This window comes from Semicossyphus pulcher, unplaced genomic scaffold, assembly GCF_022749685.1.
Source record: "Semicossyphus pulcher isolate SPU_LCO1_2020_fin unplaced genomic scaffold, fSemPul1.0.p SCAF_25, whole genome shotgun sequence".
Lineage (NCBI taxonomy): Eukaryota > Metazoa > Chordata > Actinopteri > Labriformes > Labridae > Semicossyphus > Semicossyphus pulcher.
In genome coordinates this window covers 2,591,898-2,603,993 of record NW_027211699.1, presented here as the reverse complement: position 1 = coordinate 2,603,993, position 12,096 = coordinate 2,591,898, and the positions used below count along the sequence as shown (strand labels likewise).

General features: G+C 40.0%; 2 protein-coding genes across 6 annotated transcripts; one reads left to right on the top strand and one right to left on the bottom strand.

Annotated features, from left to right (window-relative positions):
• Nucleotides 1-480: 480 nt before the first annotated feature.
• rnf113a (ring finger protein 113A) lies at nt 481-3,001 on the top strand. Its single transcript, XM_069675941.1, has 10 exons — nt 481-601; nt 1,062-1,141; nt 1,237-1,335; nt 1,645-1,752; nt 1,850-1,959; nt 2,077-2,183; nt 2,267-2,356; nt 2,437-2,530; nt 2,664-2,770; nt 2,857-3,001. Exons 1-10 carry the CDS (start codon nt 496-498, stop codon nt 2,922-2,924), a joined length of 969 nt encoding a protein of 322 aa, XP_069532042.1. The 5' UTR covers nt 481-495; the 3' UTR covers nt 2,925-3,001.
• Nucleotides 2,850-12,077, bottom strand: strada (STE20 related adaptor alpha). Of its 5 annotated transcripts, XM_069675940.1 has the most exons (13): nt 11,963-12,077; nt 10,561-10,681; nt 10,192-10,249; nt 8,287-8,315; nt 6,686-6,788; nt 6,473-6,594; nt 6,090-6,198; nt 5,837-5,960; nt 5,111-5,282; nt 4,787-4,891; nt 4,329-4,582; nt 4,194-4,236; nt 2,850-4,098 (listed from the first exon to the last, which is right to left on the bottom strand). In XM_069675940.1, the coding sequence occupies exons 2-13, from the start codon at nt 10,570-10,572 to the stop codon at nt 3,943-3,945; spliced, it is 1,287 nt and encodes a 428-aa protein (XP_069532041.1). In that variant the 5' UTR covers nt 10,573-10,681; nt 11,963-12,077; the 3' UTR covers nt 2,850-3,942. The 5 variants fall into 5 exon arrangements, with proteins under 5 accessions (XP_069532041.1, XP_069532037.1, XP_069532038.1 ...); XM_069675936.1 differs by lacking the exons at nt 8,287-8,315; nt 10,192-10,249; XM_069675937.1 differs by lacking the exons at nt 8,287-8,315; nt 10,192-10,249; nt 10,561-10,681.
• Between the last annotated feature and the right edge of the window lie 19 nt (nt 12,078-12,096).

Here is a 12,096-nt window from a genome sequence, read left to right as displayed (position 1 = left end):
TCGTACTAAACAGGTTCCAATATGTACAATTTCAAAACATCCCAAAACCATATTTTGAACTTGAATTTAAGTATTATTTTATTTCATATATATGTATTTTTTGTCTTATTTATTGATATTGTTTTTAACTTCTGGTATTTATAACAGAACAACAATGGCTGTTTAACATTAGTCTGTAGATGAAATCATTTTAATTTAATATTACCTTACAAAGTATCTTATTTTTATGTGGATTCAGTGCTTCCCTAACGACCGTTCTGGTGAAACTGAGGCGCATGTTAGTTCTTTATCTTTATATTATAGTTTGTTCATTTTAATAGATCTTGTTTTATACAACATTTACAGAGCTGCTATGTAAGACAATTTTCTGATATTCTCCTCTGTCAGATTTTAAATAGTAAATACTTATTTTTTTCATCAACTTTCGTTAAGCAAACGACTCCGAGACACTAGATGGCGCTGTGCTGTTATTATTTATATTTAGAAGGAGGCAAGATGGCGGAATCTGAAGAGCCGAAAGCAGGCCCTTGCACTTTTTTGTTTAAAAAATCGACTAAGAAGTTCTCTGGACGAAAGAGAAAAGCAAGCGACAGCGACAAAGGTTGTGTTTACTAATTTAGCTCATATTTAGAGTGTGTTTAACCATGAGAAAACGTTGGTGGAAACGTTGCGGCGTTGTCTACGTAGAAACACGAATTAGCTTACAGTAACTGGCTAGTGTTTGTGAGTTGATTTATTCCTGCTTCTGATAATGAGAACGAGGTTTACCTGATAAGAGGCAAACGCCTTACGAACGACGAAAAGATGAAAAGAATTATGTAGAGTTTGGACTGGTTATCGCTTCACTTTTACACCCTTAATTTGTGATACCTTCAAACTCCCTCGGAAATTGGACGTGTCAGTGGTGTTTGGGCAATCTGCGTTTTTACTCTTTCCAATTAATTGAAATATCCTTTGAGATTTGGGCAACATAGAAATGCCAGATCCAATCTGTAAAAAAGTTTTAACTTTCAAAATTTCTCAAAATACAAAAACTAAGACAACTTATTCTCTTTTCCCAGATGGCAACAGTGATGAGGACCAGAGCTCTGTGGTCAGGAAACAAAAGAAAGACATTCGTGTCAACCCCATGATTCAAAAGGTACCATGATAAAGAAAAGAAAAAGAAAAAAAAACATATTAAAATCCATATTTCAACGGTGAGGTAAGCCTAACCTTGGTCTTGTCCCTCTTAAGTCAAAGAAGGTTGAAAGAGATGCTGTATCTTCCAGTGAAAGTGAAGATGACAAAGAAGACCAGAAAATCACTGTCGCCTACAAGTCCACACGGTCAGCAGTGAGTTGAGACTTTTATTACATATTGCAAGTTGCAAGAGTTTAGGAACCATTTAATGGTTTTCCTTGGTTTACTGAAGTCAATAAGAAACAGTTGTACACTTCAGCAACAATTGTCAAGGTTCCAGAGAGCAACGTAACTGACCTCCAAACTGCTCTAATGTAACTGCTCAATATGAGACACATGTTGTTCCCCATCTGCTTCCATGGTTGTTTGAGCCCTTTGTTTCTGTGCATCAGTCGTTGAAAAGCAATAACCTTTGTAAAAATCTGTCTCACTTTTTGCTCCTTTCATTTTTGCACAAAACAGAAACCAGAGGGACCCGATGACATGGGTGCAACTGCTACTTATGAGCTGGACACAGAGAGAGACAAGGATGCTCAGGCCATCTTTGAAAGGAGTCAGAAAATTCAAGAGGTACGCGATAACATGTTATTCTTCAAGTGTTTCTTTGTGCATTGTGGTATATTTGAAGTTGAATGTGCAGTATTTATATATATTTTTTCTTAAACAGGAGCTGACAGGTAAAGAGGATGATAAAATCTACCGTGGCATTAACAACTATCAAAAGTTCATCAAGCCAAAAGATACCACCATGGGCAATGCCTCCTCTGGCATGGTCAGGTGAGTACTAACTTCAGACATATTAATCACATGCTATAAGGACATTCTTCACCTGTCTCATCAATGCTAATACGTGTTCAGTTATTGTTGATGCATTGAATTTTACTTTTCAAACAGAAAAGGACCAATCCGAGCTCCTGAGCATCTGAGAGCCACAGTGAGGTGGGACTACCAGCCCGACATCTGCAAAGACTATAAGGAAACTGGTTTCTGTGGTTTTGGAGGTGCGTATCCGTTGTCTTTTGTTAAAGAACTAAAACATTTTAATACCTTGATCATTCAAGTTGATACTTCTCCTGCTATCTAGACAGCTGCAAGTTCCTCCACGACAGATCAGACTACAAACATGGCTGGCAGATTGAGAGGGAACTGGAAGAAGGCAGATATGGAGCCAATGGTGAGTTCAAGAGGGAAATTTCATGTCAGTTTTTTTGTGCCTGCATCAGCATTTCCTTAATACTGAGCTTTTTTATTTAGATGAGGAGAACTACGAGGTGAGCAGCGACGAGGAGGATTTGCCCTTTAAGTGCTTCATCTGCAGGGAGTCCTTCAAGAATCCGATCATCACAAAGTAAGCCTCTTTAAGGTCAAGGCAATCCATGCTGTAATACCTGGCAGAAGCCTAAAGGGAAATTAGATTTGCCTCTTCATCGTGCAGGGCTTATTACAAGTTGCAATGTATTTACCAGTCAAATATCTCCTAGGTGTAGGCACTACTTTTGTGAGGGCTGTGCTCTTCAGCATTACCGCAAGTCCAAGCGTTGCTATGTGTGCAACACTCAAACCAACGGTGTCTTCAACCCCGCTAAAGGTAAGCATATTCTGTCAAAGATATTTGACGGGTACATTTTTATACCAACTTTATTAATGTTTTCTATTTGTTGCCCTTTATTCCAGAATTGATGGCCAAGATGGAGAAACATCAGGCTGCAACAGATCAGCCCCCATCAGAGGATGAAGATTAACAGCATTGGAGCTTTTCAACCCCTCCCCTTATGTGTTTGTCTGTGTATTGTCTAAATAAAATAATTTTTTCTAGTCATTTTAATGTGTTTCTGTGCGTTTCATCAGGTTAAAGCATTAATGTGAATGATGTTTATTGTTAAAAGTCAAGTTTGACATTTGCAACACTTTGCTTTGCCCTCACTTTCAAACGTACAAGCAGACAAAACAAGCACCAAAGTAACATTCACATAAGTAACATCACATCCAGAGTAAGTTCAAGGAAATACACTTCTATGCTTGAAGGTTAACTAAACAGATGTCATGTTTAACCTCTGTGTAACAAAAGTGATGCTTAACGCATGAGATGTAGTTTACACTGTAACACAGGCAGGGAGCTAAGAAATGCATATACATGCTGTTCAGTTAGTTGACCCTTGGGACAAAGTTGAAACCTTCCATCTGGTGCTTAGAGGGCCAACTGAATAAGCTCTGAGGACCGGTGTGCACCGTTATGGTGGTCTCACTGAGCAGATGGGCCACATCAAGCAGCCATGTTCAAACAAGAGGTAGAGTGTCCCCTCTGAATATAAAGTAGCAGCTTCCCACTGATGTATTTCGTCATCACTGGGAATCTTTAGGTTTAGGCTACACCTAGATCCACAGACCATCCTCTGAATCCTCAGACAAAGCATGAGGTGTAGAGGAGTCCTGTTGTGCTCCAGGGGGCTTGTAATGTGTGAGTACAATCTGTAAACGCTTGTGTATGTGTGTGAACAGAGAGAGGCCATCAGTGCAGTGCAAGAGTCTGTGCATATCTAAAGAACAAAAGCGTGCGAGAGACATCAAAAAGAGGCAAATGGCTGCTGGCTTTTGACCTCTGTCTGAGAACAGCAACTCTTTTTGGATTTAGATCTGAATTATTTACAAGGGGACCATTACAAAAACAATTCTCTTTTTACATGGTTTAGAGGTGGTGGTTTATGGTATAGAGTTTCCCAAAAGATTCGTACAATTGTCTCCCCACAGAGTCCTTCACTGTCAGAAGTCCCAGTCATCCACTTCGAGGTGGCTTAGCCCCGACTCCAGACTGGCCAATCCAGAGGGAGCGCCCTGCAGCTGGGAGGTCTCATAGCTGGTGATAGGGGACACAGGCTGTAACAACTCAGGCAGAGCCTCCGAGGGCCGGCGTTTTATCTGAGATGGAAACAGTTGGACAAAGGTACCAAATAATAAATATTTTAAAATGTACACTTTTTCACAGTAATGATGTCAGCACTAGCCTTACCCACCTGTCTGAAGAAGGGATGGCCTATGAGAGTGCTGGCAAGTGGTCTGAAGTAAAACAAACAGAATACAATTAATGTCCCGTTCCTTAATATTTAACAACATGTCCTGTTTTAGCAAGCAGAAGGATAAAAGCCAACCTCTTCTCTGGGTCTCGCTGTAGACACAGCTCAACAAAGGCGTGGAAGTGTGGGGAGAACGTGCGGTTGTAGGGGTGTCCTGCTGACGAGGAAGAGGCCTCTCCGTTGGATTGGCGAACACCTCCAGCTCCTGGACCCTCGCAGATCCCAGAGTCGGCACCAGAGCGAGACAGTTTCAGCGACAGCTCCTCTGGTGGGATGGTGGTGGTGTCCAGCAAACATGGCACCGTCCCATTTAGCTTCTCCAGCAGCATCTGAGGGAGAGAAATGGATGTAGACATTGTTTACCTACAGTACCCTATGATTTAACAAAACAGTTTCTAGATTTTCCCTTTTAATTAATGTACAGATTTTATAATCAAACAGCTTCATTTTACTTCAGTAAGAGGTGATTTAAGTAGTTTATTTATCAATTAATTACTGGTTACAAACAGATAATGTGATGTGAATTTGATAACCTGTGTAGCTGGCATGTCTTTAAAGGGCACATGTCCATTGGCCAGTTCACAGGCGGTGATGCCGAGGCTGTAGATGTCTGACCGAGAGTCATAACCCTGCAGGTTCTGGAAAAAAAAAAACATTCATATATTAAATTCACCATAAATTTCTTCACCGTTTCACTCATGATCCTTTTTATTTTTTGCTACTTAATGAAGCATGAAGAACTGTTACCCAAGAACTTTGTCTTTACAACGACATTTCCAAAGCCAGAGGTATTGATGGTTATGGTTATCATCACAGTGTTACATAATGCTTTATTTTGGAGGAATGCATTACTGTACCTGCTGCAGAACCTCAGGGCTGAGCCATGGCAGCACCTTGACGCTGTACTGGGGGAAGTCATGGACAACTCTGACCTTCTGGCCATGATGGATCAGACTGAAGGTGCTCCGTAGACCTGACATGCAGACCTGTCCGTCGGCTGAGATCAGCACATGGCTGGCCTTCACACTCCTTCATATCATCAAAGACAGTTAAAACACTAAAATTCACACAGGCTTGTTATAATAATAGTTGGACTGGTTAATTAATGACTGGTCAATATTATACTGAATGTTAGTAAAGGCCCAGAAAAGCACAGAAATCTTCATGTTGTGCGATACAAAGATGCTGCATGCAACATAAAAACTCTCGACTCCTTGTCCACACAATGTTAGTCCCGGTCAGTGACCAATTAATGTTACATCATTTAATGACTGTATGCAGCTTGGTTCCTTAGATTTCACATAACTGTTTTCGTTCAAAGTTCAAAGGGCCGGCTGGGCTCAGTGGTAGGGCAAGACAGTGTCCTTGGGCAAGACACTGATCCCAAATTGCATAGCCATTGGGTATGAATACATAAATCATTAACTCACTTAGATCAAACTTCCTCTGCCCTTCTTAAAACTAATAAAATGTGTTCCATATTCCCACCTTGGGTCTTAGGCATTTTCTATTTCTTCTTTGTGTGTCACAAAAAGAAATATTTGCCTTTAAAGCATAAACCAAATGAAGAAAGTGTCTCTTACCTGTGCACATATCCCATGTGGTGGATGTATTCCAGAGCTTTGAGCATACCAAGTAAAATGTATGCAATGGTCAGCTCAGTCATACCATCAGCAAAATGTGTGCAGATCAGATCTCTGGCTGACCCTGTGAGACAATCAAACATAGAGAATGATGATGAGAAAGCTGTCCTATACAAGTACAGGCAACTTTAAAATATAAAAAATACCTTTATTACATATATAATCAGTGAATATAAATTAAAATATTTCTTACCGTAAGCCATGAAGGGGGTGATGACCCACAGCTCACTTTCAGCTATGAACACACTCTTGTAGGGTAAAATACTGGGATGGAGAAACAGCTTTGATACGTGTAGTTCGCCCTGGTACGAAGAGAAAATTGAATTTACAGCATGTTATGTCAAGAGGACAGTTAGAAGCTTTAAAAGAAGGACGATTCTGAATCTAATTAGGACTGGAGGGTGAGCAGTGAAGACAGGAAGTTAATCATAACACAGATACAAGGTTACGCATATATTTGTGATGAAGCAGTGAGATGTAAGAAGGGGAATTCTGTCCACTGACTGAAGAGACTACAGGGTTTTTACAGGGGAGCTGTGTCATGAAAGGGTGATGTAATCAAGTGCTGATGCAGACCTGCAGGTAGGTAACCATGTCATTAGTGCATGACTCCAAGTCAATCCGTCGGATGGCTACATGCTCCCCTGTGGGTCTGTATCGTGCCAGGTTCACCGTCAACAGGTCGTCCAAGCCCCGTCCTGAAGCACAAACAAAGACATCATTTGAAAAATTCTTTACGTCACTACGAAACACTCAGCCAAGCCCAGGTGTGTCTTAGCCTTTACATACCGATAATGGTGAGGAGCTCGTAGGAGCCGCTGTCAGGGAGGAAGCTGCCCATGTTGCCCCGGCGTGGGAGGGAGGTCAGACTCTCCTGACTGTCCTCATGGGCCTGGAGGTAGGTAGGGGAGGAAGAAGAGCGAATGAAAATGAGCTCTGACCCTGATTTTACTGGTTACAGCGCAGGACTCTGTTAAAGGCCTTGTGAGTGACATACAGAGGGTTGTTCATATGTGTGTTATCGGGGTGTGTTAGCATGATTACTGGCACTAGCCACAGACAAAAACCTGAATTGAAAGACATTAGTAGCACAGACTGGCACTGGCAAGATTTGTTCAATACTATTGTTGTTATTCTAACAGCAGATATCCACTCAGTATAAAACGGCATGGGTCGTTTTAATTGCCCAAGGTGGTAACAATGTATCAGTATTTGTAAAACCACATTATGTGGTTACTCTCAGATGAGATTCTATAATTATGTCGTCATAAACGGAATATTGAATACATATGGAATAGAAGTTCAAATACATAATCACAATGGTTGGCATCCTCTTAGCCTATGCCTTGCTGTGGTTGGTTAAAGTGTATTTAAACTTGCGCGGAACAAACACATGTAGAGGCAGGTTAATATGCTTGGCAGTGAGGACTCCTGAATTCCATCAAATATCCCCTTTCAAATGATGGAAATGGACAGATTGCTGTAGCAAGCTGTGGAGGAAAATGTGGGCAAGCTTTATGAGCGTTTGGATTGTTTCCATGGTGGCCAGAATGAAGACGCACATTCATAATCAGAATAGTGCTCTTCGTTGAGCATAGATGCAGCCAACAGGTCAGAAGCGACTTAAAGATCAAGATGACGGACACATACACTAGTTAGAAAATATATCTAAAGAGTTGTTCCACATGTAGGGAGAGTCATCTGGCTTTTAATCTAAATACTGCCTTCTTCCACACATTACCTTTACAGTCATCAGTACATGCTATAGCAGCCATCAAGGAAGGGCAACATGTTAAACTGTAAAAGTGTATCTAATCAGATGGCACAAACTGCCATCGTGATCAGATTTGTACGCGGTTGCCATGCTTTGCTAAAGCTGAACATATGGACCTCCATCCATCTATAGCCTGCAGGGACACACAGTGACTGACATCAAAGTAGGACTACAAGTGTGACACTATTAGTTCACCATCAACTCAACAACAGGCTGTCAGCACAGACAGGCAGTGTCAAACATTCACAACACAAAACCGACTCTTAGTGAGGTGTTTAAAATACACCCAAATCTGGAGCACAGACTGTTAACAGCACACTGAGGAATCAGACTGGAACATTCGCTGTATAAAAGCTGGACTGTCGATCTACCTTTCCCAGTTCTTCCCCAACAGAAACCCAGGTGAGTGAGGTGAGATGTCCTTCAGAGCTACGAGCATGTAAGGCATGTGTCTTCAACTACAAACTCATGCAAACATGAATGTGCCAAAGCCTCGGGTGGGGGGTTGTGGGTTACTCTACATATAAATCTGTGTGCGCACATACTCATGCATGCACGCACATACACCAAAGGCACATGGGGGGTGATAATGCAGTGACAGGAGTACCACACTTACTTTCCTGTGAGAGAGTCCCTGAGCTTGCTCTGGGGTAGAAAAACCACATCAATGACATAAAGACATGTACACACAAACAGGAAAAGGATCTGTGTTTAGAGCCGCGCTTGAACCGGGAGGTGCAGCATCTGGTAGAGGGAGGTTGCAGCAGGCTTTGTCATGATAATTTATGGGAATATGATTGAACTTATTTTCTTACCAAAGCAAATGCAAAAATAAAAAACAATCTAGATATACCCTGCTATAATATTAATAACATATAATAATCTGGTTCTTCTCAGATATTATGTTAGGCAATGAGAAAACAGAACAGCCAAAACATGAATGGTAAACCTGAACCAACATGCAGCATTGAGAAATGATCTGCGAGCGGGGAAATGAAAATGAGGCAAAGATTGCAAAGTAAGAAAGAAAGCACGATCCACCCCAAAGCCCTTTCATAAAGGACAAAAGCAGTAATGTGCTAAAATTACACCAATTATTAATGTGGAGAAACATGAGACCTTAAAAGAAACAAACCAGTAAAACACAGCCCCAAACATGATGTCTTTAACCTTCAGGTACTCCTATATTTCCTATCTAGGGTCTTTATCTGACCACTGGAAACAACAGTAATAAGAAATCTGTAGAAGACCATCGGTCCAAGTGGGGAACTACCAGCAACCATTTTCGTTCTTTTTGGCAGCACCTAATGGCAATTAACGGTAATTGCGGGAGTACACTTCCCAATTGATTTTCCTTGCTGATGGTCACTTTCCTTTTTAGACTGTTTGCCTTCAACTGAGCGTCAACTTTGTTTCTTTTTCTTTGAAGTTGTAACTGTAGTCATCAAAATTTTCTTTGTTTGTTCAGCCATAGTAGATTACTGTTTACTTGCAACACTTGCAGAAACCGGAAAAGCAGCCGCTTAGCTCCGCCTACCCTCTCTGACAGACCAACCACTGCTGGATGATGGAAAACGCGTCACTAACTGGACGCCGCTTGTGATTTTTTCCGCGTATGTCGCCACAGACACCCAGTCCATAATAAGACACCCAGTCCATAATAATACTATAATAATAATAATAATATACATAATAATGTTACCTCATTCGGCGATGGATATTGAAGACATTTATTACATGAAAATCTTCGAGATCAGCCTATAACTTTAACTAACTGAAAAAGAAAGTATCCCAGTCTAAATAGTTATGATTTTCACTGTTCCAGGACATATTTTATTTTCAAGCTATGTTGGTATTTGGATCCATCCGCCAACCAGGAAGAGCTATGACCTCTGTGCTATGACCTGAGGTGTTTTTGTAAGGGTTTCGTACAAAGTGTAGATTTGTTCTGAGATGAGCCGTGGTACAAAAAAACAAAACCAAACATAGTTTGAGTTCTGCTTCACTGTCACAAGGACAGATAGAAAATCTTTCCTGCCCAAGGCAATAACTCTTTACAACAAGATACTTATGTCAGGCAGAGAACCCCCCACATGGCTAATCACAAGAATTAAGTCACATTTAGGTATAAAGGCAAATTAAATATTTTAAAACCAAAATAAAAAGTACAACCTATCTTTTTTACACGCAAGATAAACACACACACACACAAGCAGCATTAAATAAAATGGCACACATGAGACATTAATTAAAGAGTGATTGTGTTGGTGCCATCCAATAAGAAGTTATTGTAGCAGAAGGGTAAGATGAGGCAGTAAAGCTCAAGACAGTAAATAAATGTCTGATTGAAGAGAAAACTGTCAGAATTTTGATTCAAGGATGACAAAGCAACTACTCACTAGGAGCAAAGATTCAACTAGAACTGAATGTTTTTTTCTGTTGGTGCTGATGAAGGGCCTAATGTGTAAGCAGTGAATTGGAAAGGTTAAAATCTTTCATTGTATCGTGGTCTGTACCTCACCTCCAAATAATTCCAAATCCCGCAGGCTCTCCACACTCAATTTCTCAGATACCCAACGCTGACAGACACAGAGGGTTATTGACAGACATGGAAAAGAGAGAGAAAATGCAAGCGAGAATAAGGAAATGTTCCACAGAAATCTATTTAAGCAGTTTAATAAGATGGTTCAGACATAGTAAGCTCAATTTCTAAAAAACTTAGCAATTTCATGCAGCTTTTATTGTCTATAATAAGAGCAAACTAACCGTAATGTGGTATAATAAGAGTTTCTACATGCCTGCAATGAAAGCTGTGAAAGATGTGATTCTGCACTTCTCAGACAAAGACAAAGTTTAATGAGAAGTGAGGATGTACCCGGCAAACACTTACAAGAAAAGACATGGATCCTCTTGAGTGTGTTACATATGAAATGCTGAAAACACGTCCAAGGAATGCCTTTAGCAAAAGCGAAAAATCGGTGAGGGAGAAGTTGTCTCTGTTTGGCTGTTCCCTGCAGGGAGACAGAAGTCACTTGGAGTTGGTCTATTGTGCCTCGTTTTATTTCTGGTTTTATTTTATGATCCGAATATTATTCTGAAATGTTTCTTGCATCCCAACAGATATAATCATAGAACAATACAAATACTGCAAACCTATATCACGCCAGACATTACGAGTTTAGAGTACAATAAGTAGCTGCATTGCAATCAATGTTATAATTTATTTTCACATTCAACTGAAGTATGCTGAGGCCTACTTACTCTGATGTAACAGTTTGACAAAATGAGAGCAAAAAGAGATCTGCAGTCTGTTGAGCTAACCTGGTTGATAACAAAGACTTATATTCTTAAAATAAATATGAGAGAGGTCGGTTGTTACTTTTTCAACTTTTTCAATGTTGGTGTTATGTACAGTAAATACTTAAGGATACATCTTAACTAGAAGACCCAAATGTTTTTGCCTTCTTTGGAATTATAATAAGGGGGATTATTTTCACACCAATCCACTAGTCCCTAAATAATAGGAATGCAAAAAAAGACAATAGTATGGTATTATCTGTAAACACGAATGTGTTTCGAAAATAACTTTTACAATCAATACCTTAGAAATGGGCTCACAAAATACTGCAATGCTCTTAAGCAACAATGGAAGTTAAAAGTGTCTGACTACCTTTACATATCTGAATTCAATGTTATAAATAAATGGCACCATTGAATCAGATCTTTGTGAGTAAGAGCCATTATCATCTACCCTTTATAAATGTATCGCGGAATACATATAACATCCTGCAAAGTGCACAAATCAGTAGATCATATGTAATATCTGATAGTGTAAGTGATAACGCGAGAAATAGTTTATGTTTGGTTACACAAGCAATCCTATTAGCCTCTCTTGCGTCATTAGTTATTAGAATGCTTATCAAACGTCAACAAACAAACTACCAACCAACTTAGTATCCGTTAGTGCTTTCTTGACTGATGATATCTTTATCCGGGCTGATTTTAACGGTTGAAACTAATCAACATTCACACTTGGATAACGGTGATAATGCAGAAAAAGATATGCTGGCCTACAACAATAGCAGACAAAATTACTTGAACAGTAATGGAAAATAGTCACTAACTTAAAACTAGATTTGTAACAAGCAGAGCTCAGTTCTTGCTAATGGCTTGTTCATGTTGCTATGATTTAAGTCGCAGGTTAGCAACAGTAAATTACCGTTAGCTAAAGTAGCTACCTTGACTCTTTTAGCGACAAGAAATGGCAGTATTTTAAAGTTTTAATGACTTACCTTTATAATGTTTGGAAATGTAATTCCTTTTCTTATATTTCGGGGTAACTTCTTTAGCTAGCCATCCTCTCCTGCGGATGTTTTTGGCAGATCTCCACTGCGCCTTCTTGGCTGGGCGTCGAGTCGCGCAGGAA

Bases quoted from the DNA above. Each gene is read 5' to 3' on its own strand.
- strada (XM_069675940.1), bottom strand. The intron at 4,583-4,786 runs GTTATCAAATTC...TCTCTCCCTCAG, and splicing joins AAGACATGCCAGCTACACAG to ATGCTGCTGGAGAAGCTAAA. The intron at 4,237-4,328 runs GTTGGCTTTTAT...GTTTTACTTCAG, and splicing joins CAGCGAGACCCAGAGAAGAG to ACCACTTGCCAGCACTCTCA.
- rnf113a (XM_069675941.1), top strand. From the start codon at position 496: ATGGCGGAATCTGAAGAGCCGAAAGCAGGCCCTTGCACTTTTTTGTTT. The intron at 1,336-1,644 runs GTGAGTTGAGAC...TGCACAAAACAG, and splicing joins ACAAGTCCACACGGTCAGCA to AAACCAGAGGGACCCGATGA. The intron at 2,531-2,663 runs GTAAGCCTCTTT...AATATCTCCTAG, and splicing joins AAGAATCCGATCATCACAAA to GTGTAGGCACTACTTTTGTG.